General features: G+C 39.5%; 1 protein-coding gene across 5 annotated transcripts in view; it reads right to left on the bottom strand.

Moving 5' to 3' along the window:
* The window catches only part of MED12L (mediator complex subunit 12L), a 310,161-nt gene that overhangs the window by 72,768 nt on the left and 221,625 nt on the right, over positions 1-15,768 (bottom strand). For 3 of the 5 annotated variants that reach the window (XM_019491778.2, XM_059731038.1, XM_059731037.1), the window contains 8 exons: positions 15,166-15,313; positions 14,414-14,532; positions 12,991-13,134; positions 11,969-12,132; positions 10,871-11,002; positions 3,471-3,698; positions 1,555-1,696; positions 227-347 (listed from right to left, as the gene is read on the bottom strand). In XM_019491778.2, the coding sequence (XP_019347323.1) occupies positions 227-347; positions 1,555-1,696; positions 3,471-3,698; positions 10,871-11,002; positions 11,969-12,132; positions 12,991-13,134; positions 14,414-14,532; positions 15,166-15,313 (1,198 nt within the window). The remainder of the gene's footprint in view (positions 1-226; positions 348-1,554; positions 1,697-3,470; positions 3,699-10,870; positions 11,003-11,968; positions 12,133-12,990; positions 13,135-14,413; positions 14,533-15,165; positions 15,314-15,768) is intronic. The other 2 variants (XM_059731035.1, XM_059731036.1) reach the window with 2 other exon arrangements.

Raw genomic sequence — 15,768 nt, 5'->3', positions numbered from 1 at the left:
AGGTTTATATTCTTTAACAAAACGCCAATTTGTTGATTCTCAGGACATCAATACTTATGGAAATAGACTGTTCCAAATGCACACTACCATGGGCTATAGCCAGTGCTCCATATCAGAAAGCAGTTCCAGAATGCACTGTAAGGTTCTGCAAAAACAGAAAAACTTTCTAAAAATGAAACAGCACAAATAAGGTTTGTGCTCAATGTCTCTATTGATTTTTACTTACCCGCTGCAAGAAGAGAAGGAAGCGCAACATGCTGAACCACATCCTCCAGAGAAAAACACTGCCGAGCTATTAGTATAGCAATGAAAGTAGCCAGGGAATCATGGAATGAAAGGTCACTCACCTTGAAAGAAAAACAATAGTGGAATGCTTTCACATTATCATATACACATGCAATGTTGTAATTACTGGCCACGTTCCTTAACCACTGGTAAGCCAGACCTCTTTCCTAAGAGTAAAATAAAAAAAGAAAAGAAAAAAGCAAACTCCTCCTTTTATATATTTTCCAAATATTTTTGATAGAAAACTTCCATTATTTTAAGTTAATTATATCAGGGCTGTCCAACTGGTGGCCCACCAGGGGTTACTGAGAAAGAAGGCCACCACTGCCCTTGTTGCTCCAGCTGCTGTGGCAACAGTAGCAACTGAGGTCTCTGGGCCAGGACAGCACAGTAGGAAGGCTTGGTGAGCTCCCTGACTACTAATAAGCAGAAGAAGATGGGTTGTAGGGTTGCATTACATACACAGCAGCAGTGGTTGGGGGATGGTGGAGAAGGGAGGGGCAGGCAACAGGGATCTTGGGGAGCCCATGTGGCACCCACAGCATGCATCCCTTGTGGTATGCAGCCCAGAGCCTCCAACCAGTGCATCTCCAGCTGTTCTGGAGTTGAACTGCCCTGAATAATTCAATGGACTGACTGTTGGAATTGTTATCTTTAAATGGAAATTGATAACATACACTCATTCCCTAGCTTCTAGTATACAGCAAGAGAAGTCCAAGGTCTATACAAATAGCTTAACATTTATGACCAAAATACCAGGATCCATATTAGGCCAGACTCTAAACTGTTGTAAGCTATAACCCCATTAACTTCAATAAAACTAGGACAATTTATACAAGCCAAGTGAGGATCAGTGAAATATAACAGCAGCATTATAACTCTCGTACAAGCCCCTTGGCCATGCATTTTAAAAGTGAGACCACTTGTGTCATTTGAACAGTGCCTAATTTTACAGTCTTTCTTTCCAGCAGATAGCTCTAATAATTTACACTATTGCAGTATTCTAATTGGGGGCAAAAATAAACAAACAAATGATATGTTTGAGTAAGGAACATACATGCATCTCTACATGCAGCCCAAACACTACTTCAATTCTTAAAACACGAAGCAAAATGCAGGACTTTCAAAAGATACTTTGAAAAGACAGGCAGATACAATTCTAAAATCTAACCCAACAACATGTAGTTTTTAGATATTATGCATAGGCCTTCTACAAAGTACCTGAGAAGAATTAACTAGTATTTCTCTTTCAAAATATAGTAAACTTACATCCACACTGCAAAGCAGATCGTTAAAACCCCAGACATGATTTGAAGAGCAACAAAGAGCTTTCAGAACCCCCAGCCATTCTGAGCTCAGCATTGTGCAGCATGCTGTCAGCTCTGCACAGAGGTTTGCTATATCATTAATTCTAGAAGAGAAAAGAAAAAAAAACACTGAGATAATCATTTAGCAACAAGCATTTAGGCTATAGCTACTTAGTGCATAATATGAGCAACAGAAGCTTCTCTACATAAATAATACTAGTCTGCATTCCAGTTTTAAACTAGGGAAGGGAAAGAGAGACGAGGAGATAAAGAACAGAAGAGGCAAAAAAGACAGGAGAGGGAAAATGTACCAAACAAAAAAAGAGGAAGAAGTGGCAGCAAAGTTGCCAAGAGAAAGACAATGGGTGCCTTATCATTGACCCATCTATTGGAAGGAAGCTTCATCAGAGAGAGGCTGGGCACTGTTATGCTCCCCATAGAGTCTTCTTTTCAGCAACTTGAAAGACAAATATGTTAAGGACTTCAGTCTATTTTCTCCTCCTGTCTTAGGCACCTTCCATTTAGAGCATATCCAGAGACTAACAAATGTAAGTAGTGGTCTACTGTACCAGACCTATGATTCTTCAACTCTAGGTCCCCATCTGACAGCTGCCAATGTAAGGAGTGACCTAGAAACTACTACTCAGAGACGAAGCAAAAGAGAATGTTATGAGACGAATGCCCATCTGCGATGATAAGGAGGAGACAGTCCTAGATAAAGGGGGCTTGAAAACAAAAGCAGAAGCCAGGGTACTGGGTTAAAGAGCTCATTAAAATACTAAAAATCACGCCCCTAGGTGGGGAAAGAGTATGCTAATGAAACATACATGTATGTAAATGAGATACAAGGCTAAAACACAGGTATAGAGACATGCTCAGTAAAGAACTCCTTGCGTCACTCCTTTTATAACCAATCAGCAAACAAGGATGCTTATGGAGGTTCAAAAACTCCTGTATAAAAGATGCTTAGATATAGTAATCTGGTGTGCTTGTTATGTGAAATTATTCCGCTCACACCTTTTATTGCTAGCAATAAACCTTCTTTATACTTTCACCCCTGGTATCTTTATTGGCCTTTGCATACCGGGCACAATCCCAGTCTTGAGCTGGGGCTCAACACCATCACCAGATGCCTTAGAAGACTATGCAAGAAACCTCACAATAAACAGAAGTGAGATAATCTGATATTCATTAGGTAGAGACTGGTTTAAAATTTGAAGTGAGAGATTTTACTTTTGGAACGAGTTGTTAGTTATTTCGATGTAAGCTATTAAAATTCTAGTTTTCCTTGTATCTTTTTAAATGCCCAAACTTTCCTTTGAAATGGCTAAATTCTTAACTTCAGCACCATCCTGTTGTGATGCGTTCCAAAGATTAATGACTTAACTACGTGGCATACCAAGGGTATGGTACTGACTACTCCTTAAATCAGACACTATCAGGAAGAGATTATTGTGCCATGGTAGCAGTCTAGTATCAAATCAGGGAACCTACAGGAAAGCATAAACACCTCTTCCAACTTATGCAAATAAGTCAATATTTATGGTATGCCATTTTCATAGCTACTATTTATTATTAATCCTCGTAACTTTGTACAAACCAGCCTGATGCCATTTAGCTGAAGGGAATTTAAAATAAAATAGTGCAACACTAAAAAAGCCCCAGGAAGAAAGCATATGCCAATAATTACAAAGATTATCCTAATGTGGTAAATAAGAGAAAAAGAAGCAGGAATAAGTAAAGAGAGGGAACTTCAATTACATGCATATTAAAACCCATAGCTGTATCAAATTATAACCCAGATGCTTAATTCCAATGCCACACTAACACTTATTTCCAGAATACTTACAGCTCAAATTCTAAAACAATTGATCTTACCTCCCTGCATCTTGATGTCCCATGCATACATTCATAAGTGAATTACAGACAAAGCTGTAGCGATTAGCTGCATTATCACTCAGGATCTTGCCTAGCATTGAGTAGTTGATGCTGTGAGCAGAAGGATTCTCAATAAAATCCAACATGAACTCTGGATCCCATAACAGGTTGGAATTTGAAGGCTGCACATTGCTGTATATGGTTTGCTTTACCTTTGAACAGGCACTACTGAGGGTTAAAAACAGAGGGAGTTACAAAAAATGATTTTAGTCTCTGAGGTGGTTGAAATATGTATACAATATATAGTATAAATATACACTGACAGTAAAAACATACACTGATGCTACTTTGGAAGACTGCTAGTCCCCTTTCCATTGTACACTACACTGAACGAACCACAGTGCAGGAGGGAGGGAAACTAATTAATGAGAACAAGTGCGGGATCTCTAAATTAGAAATAACCACAATTACAGAGAAGTTATTGGTTGTGATTATTTCTACAGGTGCAAATGAGATCCATACTAGGAAACCCAGAATGATGGCATCATGAAACCACATTGGTCAGATACAGACACTACACTTTTATGATAGAAGTGATCAGAAACCAGTCTACATCCACATAACAGAAGTTCAGCACACAAAACCTGTCTATACCAGTAACAGAACAGAAGTTCAGCACACAGAGGGGTTTAAAAGTGGCAGAACCCAGTCTAAGATCTGCTCCCCCGCAAGTGCTAATGAGTGTTCTGTTTGCTACTAATCTAACCTACATCACTTACATAAAACTGCATAATTTAGATCAATTCCACCTGGGGTTTTTAGAATGTCTGTATCTAACCATTATTCCAGGTACTATCTAATCACATGTCAAATCAAGAACGATTTATCAGCTTCTAGGTCAAGACCCTAATCTATTCAAGTTCTAAATATGTTTGGAAGCCATCTCCCAGCACAGATGCCAGAACCTTGAATTCTGGTTGGGTATTAATAGAAGTCTGTCCATGAACTCTGCCATGAAGTGCAGTGAGCATAATATTTAAGAAAGAGCACTGACTATTCCAAATGCACATATACAGACTCCTTTCAAATAAATCCATCATTTTAGAATGATTCTCATCTGATCTCAAGAGTTAATGAAGACCCTTAGGAGCTAACAGTAGTGGAGATCTATGTCTAGACAGAAGGAACTTGTGATGCAGAGAATATACCCAAATACACAACAAGACCATCCTAGGGTCAACAACCTCTGAATTGTCTAGACCCAAAATAAAAATACCTCTTTATCTATGGAGGAAATAAGAATCTATACCTGAGGTCTGTGTTGAATTGCTGGCATTTAGAATTGGAAGAAGAGAACAGACTGTCTGGTCCTATGGGCATAAACAATTGCTTGCTGCTATATAAGCCTCTGACATAATAGGGAGCAGACAGAAGTTATATTTTTTCTGTGACTGGCCTCCTGAAAGCACTCTACAGGCATGCTGATACACATGCATGACTACAGAGCGCTTTAAAGTGGCTAATCGTGCAAAAAATCTAACCATCATCAAATGAGATATTAGATGAAGGCACTCTACTTTAGAGAGTCTTAGGGAACTTGTGTTTCCTAGGGTTTATTTATCTTCCATTCAGGGCTGGACTGATGCAACCCTACCCTGCCCCCAGGGCTGTCTGCAGGAAGGGAGCAGGGAAGAGGGAGGAGGAAGCCATACATATAGCCCTTCCTCTCCAGCCTCCTTGAAGAGTATTTCTGGAATGCAGCGTGTGTTAGAGTTCTCTGAGCCAGCAGAAGCAGCTTCTTTCAACACAGATCCACCTGCCTTGGTCTTGCTGGGAGTCAGGTGTAGGTAGTGCTTCTCATTGTGAGCATGTCACTCCTTTGAGACTGCCCAGGCTGTGAGAATGTAACCTCACATTGCGAGAATGTAAGAAGGAAAGCTAAGGTGGCAACTGAGTTTAAGTTAGCCAAGGGAGTCAAGGACATTAAGAAGTCCTTCTTTAGGTATGTAGGGAAAAGAAGAAAAACAAATGAAAGCATGGGGCCTCTGCTTAACACTTTGGGACAGTTGGTAATGGACACTTAGGAAAAAGCTGAACTCCCAAATGCCCACTTTGCTTCAGTATTTCACCAAACCAAGGGGAAAGACAAATGAGATAAGGATCACAGGGGGCATGGTGGGAATGAGAGCCTTCCCACTGTGGATGCTGAGCTGGTTCAAAACCACCTAGAAAAGCTAGACATTTATAAGTCAGCAGAACCAGATGGACTTCACCCAAGAGGGCTGAAGGAGATGACTGAGGTAATCGTGGAACCCCTGGCAAAACTCTTTCAGAAATTGTGGCGCATAGGGGAGATCCCTGAGGACTGAAAGACAGCCAACATTGTGCCCATCTTCAAGAAGGGGAAGAGGGAGGACCCAGACAACTATAGGCCAATCAGCCTAACCTCCATCCCAGGGAAAATCCTGAAAAAACTTATTAAAAAATCTGCGCGATACGCTTATTGAGGGCAAGATTCTGAATGCAAGCCAGCATGGCTTTGTTGCAGGTAGGTCTTGTCTTACCAATCTCATCTCTTCCTACGAACAGGTCTCTCACCACCTGGACATGGGAGAGAAGGTCAGCATTATATACCTAGACTTCCAAAAGGCTTTTGATTTAGTATCCCACAATATCCTTATCAAAAAATTGGAACATTATGGACTTAACTGCTCAACAGTTTAGGGGATGGAAAACTGGCTGCATGGCTGGACCCAGGGAGTTCTCATGAACAGATGTGTGTCTTGGCGAGAAGTGGCCAGTTGTGACCCTCAGGGGTCTGTGTTTGGACCAATGCTTTTCAACATCTTTATCAATGATTTGGATATGGAGGTGAAAACCTCCCTGGCCAAGTTCGCAGATGACACCAAGTTATGGGGAAGCGTGGCCATGCCAGAAGATAGGTTGCAAATGCAGGCAGACCTGGACAGGATCAAGAGTTGGGCAGACCAGAACCAGAGGAAGTTCAACACAGAAGTGTAAGGTGCTCCATCTGGGGGCAAACAATCCCCAACATAACTACAGGCTCAGTGGTGACAATTTGACTTGCACTACAACTGAAAGTGACCTTGGGGTTGTGATCATCCATTGCATGAACATGAACTGGCAGTGCAATACTGTGGCCAGCAGGGCAAACACACTGGCACACATTAACCATTGCATCTCATGCAAAACTAAGGAAGTGATACTCCCACTGTATTCTGCACACCACAGCTGGAGTACTGTGCCCACTTCTGGGCGTTGCACTTCAACAAGGACATGGAAAAACTTGAGAGGGTCCAGAGAAGAGCCACCCGCATGATCTTGGACTTTCAAGACAAGCCATATGAGGAAAGGCTGAGGGACTTGGGCCTCTTCAGCCTACAGAACAGAAGGCTGAAAAGGGACTTGATAGCGGCTTACGGCTACGTCAGGGGAGTACATCAAGAACTTGGTGAACAGGTGCTCACCAGGGCACCCCAGAGGGCAATGGATACAAACTCCTGGAAGGCCACTTGAGGCTCAACTCCAAGAAAAACTCCTTCACAGTCAGGGTCTCCAGACTGTGGAATAAACTCCCTCCAGTGGTGGTACAGTCACCTACCCTGGAAATCTTCAAAAGGAGACTGGACAGTCACCTCGCTGGAGTCACTTGACCCCAGTTGTCTTTTCCTGACTAATGCAGAGGGACTGGACCTGATAATCTACAAGGTCCCTTCCAGTCCCGAACAATCTATGAATCTATGAACCGAGTCCCAAAGGAGTGACATGCTCACAGTGAGAAGAAGCCTCTAGTCCCTGGCTCCCAACAAGACCGAGGCAGGTGGATCTGGGCTGAAAGAAGGTGCCTCTGCAGGCTCTGAGGACTTCAACACATGCTGCACTCCAGAAATCCTCTTAAAGGAGGCTGGAGGGGAAGGGCCGCATGTGTGGCTTCCTCCTGCCTCCTCCCCCATCCCTTTCAAAGTCCTTTGAAAACAGGACTTAAGTTAAGAACTTTGGGAAAATGTTACCTTGTGTCTATTCCATGGATTGAAACAGAATTCTTTCTTCTTGACAGTGGCTGATATAGTGGGAACTATGCAAGCAGAATAGGTTTGTAAAGTGAATTTCCCATAAGGAAATGTGTGGACATAAAACTCACAAAAAATGAAAGAAATGGGTTGTTTTTTTTAAAAAGGAAGTTTGGTAAAAATTAACTAAATCAAACCAATTGCCTCAGAAAAGCTTGGGCATATTTACTGTTTAGGATTACACAAAAAGCCATGTCTCAAACCTTGAAGTGAAAATAAGGTAAGACTCTAGTCTGTGAATTGAGCACAACTGAAACTATGAATTTTAATGCACTTTAAAATTTGTAAAATGAGGGAAAATAAGGGGGGGGAGGTGCAGAAAATACCTGAAAGATTGAGTAAACTATTACGCATTGCAGCAAGGTGCCTCACAAGAATAAATAAATATGCTTCCAGTATCTCAAATACTGCTATAGTAAACGAGCATCTCTTTTGCCTCTATAGTTACCAGCAGTTAAGAGCCTGCATTTTAAAATTATCTATTTCTAATCCCATGGAATTGAAGAATCTATGCTTCAAGTAAAAAAAGTGCTATTTGGAAATGCAACTAAGATTTTCATATAGTACTGGATGCCATTTTACAAGATGATTATAAGATCACAATAAAATAGTTTTATTGCCATTTTATATGCTTTGCTGAGCTCTGCCTTCAGGCATTGAGAAAATATTTTTAACACTAATTTCTTATATTTAAAACAAATTTGTAGGTTGCAAACAGTTCTGTGCTTTATACATATATATTTTATTTACTAAGCAATAGTGCAGAAAGCCAGTGTTCCCATACATTTGTAAATCTATTTGAATAACAACTGACTCTCTTCCTTGTGAGGCACAAACTTGAAACATGAATACCCCAAAGGTAAAGATGACACAGGTAAATAGAAAAAATGGTGATTGTGCTTTTTAGGTGTACAGCAGGTAAGTGTGTATGAAAGATTATTTAAAAGGCAAAAATGCAGCTCGTGAGGTCTAGCAAGTGAGATACTGATTTTAAATCAAGGCACCAAATGTTTTCAATGTAAAATCTCACAAACCCAAACACCAAGGCTAGGGACAGACATTCAAAAAGCCGGAATCGATTCAATCTTTGAAGGTTAGTCTAACCTGGCTAAGCTAAATCAGTTTGTAAGACATCCCAGAAATGCAGGCACATGCCTGCAGTGGCTGAGGCTAGAAGCTGGGGTGGGGAGGGGGGTGCACTAAAACAGCCCCCCCTTCCCTTCCAATGCTGAGCTGAGGGGGGCATGGCTAGCCCCCCCTCCAATCAGACAGGATGCTATGATTAGAGAGGTGTTCCCCCCACTTCTGAGCAGCCCAACAGGGAATTGATCACACAGTGTTTAACACCCCTAACTCGGTGTTTAGCAGCCCATTAAAAAAAAACAACAGAGGGACATTACCAGCTACCAGCTACCTGTAATGGCAGAAGCCTCTGTCCTGTCTGCCACTTGCCACAGCATGGACTGTAGCCAGCATGTGATCTGCTAGCTAATGCTGAGAGGTGTCTGTGTAAGGCAGAGGGGACAGGGTAATCTCTGCTTAGTAGGGAGGGGAGAGGAGGGGGAGCAGGGAGAAGCCAGACAGATGCCTGCAAGTCTCTGCCAAGCTCTAACCAGGGAGCAGAAGGAAGGACCAGCCCTGCTGTGAAGCAGAGAACCCTGCCCAGCTCAGAGAACATGCCGGAATGCTGGGGGAGTCTGGTTTAACCAGCAAGGGGTCTGGGACAGACATCGCCTAAACTGGTTTGACCCAAATCAGGTAAGTCTACATTCAACCAGGTTTATCTCAAACTAGTTTCAGCCATTTTTTAACTGGTTTATGTGCACTGAACATCTGTTCTATAACACATTAAAACCGGTTTCTGATCACTTAAACCAGTTTATGTGTAATTTCTATCCCTAGCCCATGTCTCTTTTTCCTATATTAAAAAAGATTTAATAGCAGAGTACCGGAACTGTATCTGCTAATACTTTATTTTTGTTGACCATTATTTTGTTGGACTTAACTATTATGTTGTCAGAAAAAAAAAAGTTTCCACTAACATTGCCCATTCTCTGCATGTTTGCTCTTGCACTCGCTCACACTGTCCTCTCACACTATAATAAGCTCCATATAGGTGAATCTATCATAACAGCATAAATGCCATACTGAGCCAAACCAATGATCCATCTAGCCCAGTATCTTGTCTCTGACAGCAGCAGTAGTGGATGCTTTACAAGCAGAACATATGAACAGGGTATGTCTAGAGCAATCTAACCCCTGTCATACCCTCCCTGGGATCCATCTATCCATTCAGAGCCCAAAATCACTTCACCAGGCACAATGTTGATACAGAGCTAAAGGTTTGTGGGGGGGGGGGGGGGGGGCGGGGGGCTTGCCAACTAGAGTTAGGTCAATCTAAGTGCCAAAGTGTACAGACTTTGGGGGAGGCTAGATAATGCAAAAAATGGTTGTCCCAATCTAATTTAGATTACCTTCTCAGGTAATCTAAGTTAGATCAGGAACAGGTTAACCCAAACTAACAAATGTTCATATGATTGCAGCATAGCCCAAGGGCTGGGAAAGCTCAGCTGTTCACCCCAGCCCCTGGCTCCACTCCCTACCTCCTGCCCCCCATGCCAACTTACTTAAATCATGTTCCTGGCTTGGCTCGGCTCCCAGCACTGGCAAACCTGAGCACAAGCCAGACCCAGTCTATAATCACATGGTCTAAAGTAAGGCTATGCTCCACACCTTAAAAAGTACAGGGGATGGATTCTGAATACGGGGTGAAAAAAAAAACAAAACTCAGAAGGCAGAAAAAGGTTCAAGTTTCTGGGGTAGATGAGTAGAATTTAATTGTTCATTAGCATAACCCAGAAAGCAGCAGCCTGCTTGTTTGTTACATAGATTTAATAGATTTCATAGACATTAGAGCTGGAAGGGACCTCACGAGATCATCGGGTCCAGCCCCCTGCCCAAGGGGCAAGAAGTCAGCTGGGGTCAGATCACCCCAGCAAGATAAGCATCCAAGTGTTTCTTAAAGGTATCCAGAATACCTTGCTTGCACCACTTCTGGGGGAAGTCTATTCCAAACTCTGGAGACTCAGACGGTAAAGAAGTTTTTCCTTCTGTCCAGTTTAAAATGGTCTTCCAGCATTTTGTGACCGTTAGACCTCGTCTTCCCTTGGGGTGTCCTGGTGAACAGATGTTCTCCCAGTTCCTGATTCACCCCCCTTATATACTTATAGGCTGCCACCAAGTCACCCCTGAGCCTAGTTAGTCTTTGTCCTAGCTGAATTTAGGTTATAAAATCTTTTTCCTACCAACCTGAAAAGGTCTCCAAATTTGCTTCTCAGGTGACTACATGATACATAGAGGTCATAGAGGTAAGCTAAAATACATCTTTCAGGGGAAGAACATTCTGACGGATTAACAACATGCTTGACAACACCACATAATCTGCAAAAAAAATTAAAGAAAAAAGAAAAATTAGTGTTTAATTCCAACCCAAACTTTTAAAACATTTTACTTTTAAAACATTTTTTAGCTTTAAAACAACATGTGTCCCCAGGAACTAAACACAGAATTAATAAAGAATGGACTAGCAATAGGAAGAAGGGTTTCATTTGAAACTTTCACAGGATTTTACACACACAAGCACATTCCTGCAGAATTACCTGTGAGAGAGACCGTGACACCCAGATTATTCCATTTGAGTGACATGGGTCTGCCCCCAGAAAATTCAGGGTAACAGACAGGAGATCAAAAAGTACAACCATCACCTCATCCAACTCCCAGCCTAACAATTACAAAGCAAAACAAAATAACTATTGACAACTTATCTACCTCAAGCTCGGGATATGTTAAGAAGAATTATACCGGGCTTCACTTCAGTGGAATTCACTTTTCTTTTAATATCACTAACAGTGTAGCCAGAAGAATACATCATCTCTTCCTGTGCCTAAAATAATTGTTGACAGTGTATGGTTCAGGAAGAAAAGCATGGTATTCTCTGCATTTGGGTTACCTACATGATATCCTTCTTTGTCCCACTCGAGCAATCAGTGTTTTCTACACCTGCCTGTCACAGCTTGCTGCTATTTACACAGTGAGCTGTTTTATAAAAAGTCTGCGTAGTACCCAACAAAATGAGGCCTCAGGCACTTACTATAACAGACAGCAACACTTAAGTGGTCTATTCAGTTACTGCCTGACTCTACTGCATGGCTTTATATTGTCAAAATAATCTAATCTCAAAATCAAAAGCAGGGCTCTGCACCAGTTTAACCCAATTATTTTTAAACTTTTTCCACACAATGCAGCTGACAGAGCTGAGAGAGATATTTAAATATTACAAACGCTAAAATATTTTAAATCCAACCATATACACTGTGATTATCACTGGAAAACATAGCAGTTACAAACCCTTCAAAAACTTGTGCGGTCTGATCAGGGTTAAGGATCAGGCAGGCATGGTAACGGCGAAGAACAGCTACAATGCACACACACAATCCTGTTGTGTAACTTCCTGCTAGACTGGATGACTTCAGCAGTAATTCTGCTTCCACAACACTCAGTTCATTTAACAACTAAGATATAAGAAAAAACAGAATTAAAGTGCATTTCTAAATTTTAAAGAATTTCCAGTATTCATCAGTAAGGAAAAACATTGCAGTACCAAATAATAACATTTTTAAACTCTTTAAATATTCAATATTTAAAAAATCCTTATACACAAGAGAGAGAGAGAGAGAAAGCTGTAAAAAAAAAAAAAAAAAAATTTTTTTTTAAAAGAACCCACGGAATTTTTCTTCATACATCTAGTATCTTTCTTCTGTCTACTATCCAGGTTGTAGCCATATTGGTCTACAGGCAAAAAGAATCCGAATTCGTGGGGGAAGTGATATCTTTTTGCAAAAATCCTGTTGTGGAATCTACCACAAGGTCTGATTCTTTTCTTGTGTCTAAACACTTGGAGTTGCATTATAGACAGAGGTGCAAAGTGCTACAGGCTAAAGTAGCCACCAAAACCTTTATTAAATAAGATGATCTGGATTTGCTAGTTTGATAATTAAAACTACATTTTAAATATGATTATACTGAGAAAAGTTAAGGTATGATTACAGACCATAAATGTACTATATAGCTGCTTTGGTTCACAGATTTCAAAGGGTTGCAAAAGGATGCCTCAGGCACAGAAGGTTGGAGATAGGGAAACTGAGACTTGCACATGCATACACATGTTTAAAATGAATCTGTTACCTTCATATCTATAAGAAAAATGAAAAATTACTAACAGCTAAGGGAATTTTATTTTTACAATAGTCCATTGTGTACAACACTGTTACACAAACCACACAACTACTTGTCAAATGTGAGCTATTTGCAGAAAGGTTATAATGTAACTTTGTCCAGACTTACATAAGCATAAAGCGATTGCTTGTTACCTGTATGGCAAAGTCAATAAGGCCATTGATATTTAGTGCCGGCTCCATAAGATCAAAGATAAGTTGTATGTGGTGAGCCAGAGGAAGGTGGTATGATGTTCCGGAGGCAAAACTAGTAATTTGTTCCAGAACATTATTGGAGATCTGTGGGGGAAAAAAAATATAAATTACAACTTGCAACAGTTGCTACCATTCCTAAAACCAATGTAGGTAAGTTATTTTGCTATTTTTTGCGAAGTGTCCAAAAAAAAATTAACATATGATAACCAAGACAAAGTTTCACTTCCCATGTTATTATTATGTATAATTTGTTATGAATCAGTTTTGTTTTCTACAGTAGGAAACCAAGACAGGCTTTCCTAGGAACTAAATGACTTTCCGAGGAACTTTTTCTTCAATTCTGTAATTTTATTTTATAATTTTTTGTAATTTTAATTTTATGAGGTATTTAAAAAGGTGTAATTTACATTTAAGAGAGTGGGTAAATCAGTGCTTTTTATTTTTTGCGTTGTGATTTTTTTAAATTCATATTTGTTTTGGTAAGTAGTTTGGATAATACTAAAGACAAATCAAAGCAATCTATCTTAAAATACACATAGTAAAACCATCCAAAGGAATGTTGCCTCAAGTATGCAATCTAAAATATTTTCAAAATTATTAGATTTCCCCTTTTACTTCCTTTACAATGTTTTGTATTCCGAGTTCTGATAGTAAAGTATATTTAAAACCAATCTTTAAAGATATCATTAATTTCAGCATAGTAATAATTAACTTTTCTCCTAATGACTAAGTTTTGCAAGGCTGTATTGACATATTAGCACACTGTGAAAGGAAACAAACTTGCAATTTCAGATAAAAATGTCCATGAAAAGTCCACCAACAAGTTTAAGCATTCCCTGTGATTTCTAACTTCACACAGGAACTTAGATGGTAAAAATAATAATAATAAGAAGAAGAAGAAGTTTTAACTCTAAGAAAAAATTAAGTGAAGATCTAAACACACACATATAGATTTTTAGATGAAAACGCAGAAAAGGTGTCATAATTTTCAAGACTAAAATAACTAGTGCCCCTGACCTGAGTGACCTCCTATACAAAAAAAGAGATGAACTGAAAAGAAGCATTCATTTTTCAAGCAAGCAATAAATATTGTAGTAAATTGTCGATCTAAAAGTAGAAACAATGATCTTCCTAATACTTGAAATGAACAGCATATATTCATAGCATTCGTAACAGCTTTGTTAACATTTAAAAAAAAAAAAATCAAACATACTGAAGAAGATAATGAAGCAGCATTTTCCTTGCTTTTAGAGTAGTGAACTTAAAATTACTAATACACACAGATTTCTTAGTACAATTTTCTTCTGACCCAATTTGTAAACAATGACGTTTAAATGGCTACAATTTTACACAAGTCAAGTACCTGAGATGTCACCTGATGTTGATCAAAATATGACAGTTGCTGCAGTTTTGTGAATACAGTCTCTAGAGTTGGAAATGCTTCTTGTTTGTTCTTCCTGGCTTTTTGCCCTTCATCCCCAACTTAACAGATAAAACATTATTTTGGTCATTTTATATTTAATGGACCCATGTAGTTTTGCATTATTACTGCTTCAAAAGACATTAATAATTAAAATGTTTGGTTCAAGATAGCATAAGACAATTTGTCCCAGTCTTCCATTGCGCTTGAAAAAATACAGTTCATGATATATAACAGTATATAACTTCAGAGAAACCCTATTTTTAAGTTTATTCAAATGCAAAAAAACAAACAAACAAACAAAAGCAACATGAGTAGCAAGAGTTGAAAAGTATTCTAACAAATTTTCTACAAAGGTAATGAATCTTTCTCTCTCTCAGGCTGACACCTTGTATTCCAGGTTTTAGCCTGAACAAAATTCATTTTTTTTTTTTTTTACAGCTAAGTTATTCATCTGAAAATAGGAACTCAATTTATACAATGCTAAAAACTGTAATGCTGCAGTTATAAGGCAGACCTACGATAGGCATTTCATGCTGCAGGACTAGTATCAGTATTTGGCTGATTAACTGTGAAGGGGATGAAAGCCAAATAACATTAGAAAACTGCATAGCTCTAACAAGAACTTCTTCTACACATCATGCACGACAAATTATGGAAAGCTCAGTCTTATGCAGCAACACAAAGGCATTTACCACCCGTTTCAGTAGTACTTTTCTTATTCAGGATCTTCAGGATATCTTTGGTAATTTTCTTTAGCTGATGCCTTGCCTCATCACGTTCTTTGCCAACACCATAAAGAAGTATCATGCGCTGGTTACATTCATGACTTGAAGATTCATCCTGAAAAATAAACAATGAAGCAATTTTGGTCATCTCTCATTGATCAGAACTTAAAGGAATAACAAAAACACTCTTATCTAGTATAAATACAATCTGAATTTATATATGTATAAGTAATTTAGCCAACACTAGAGCTGCTGCATGCTCAACACTTTTGAAACCCAGATGACTTAAACAGATGTGTACACATATTCTTATAGTCCATAGTGTAAGACAATACTCCCTCTTTCTCATTCTCTCATTTACTGAATATTTAGAATCAGAGATCCTGAAGCAGGAAGAAAGACCTACTACACCTTTGCCTCCTTCTCAAATGGCACCTTGACATCCCAAACTTAAAAGTCAGTGCTACTTAAGAACGAAACTCACATCAGCACCCTGTAAGCAGGTCCAACTAATTCCTAGGGCTGTGCGAAACATCAGCATTCATTTCGACTTCTGTTTCAACATTTCAA

The sequence above is a fragment of the Alligator mississippiensis genome, chromosome 7 (genome assembly GCF_030867095.1).
Source record: "Alligator mississippiensis isolate rAllMis1 chromosome 7, rAllMis1, whole genome shotgun sequence".
Classification (NCBI taxonomy): Eukaryota; Metazoa; Chordata; order Crocodylia; family Alligatoridae; genus Alligator; species Alligator mississippiensis.
Note: the sequence above shows the minus strand (reverse complement) of the source record. Positions and strands in the feature narration are given on the sequence as shown.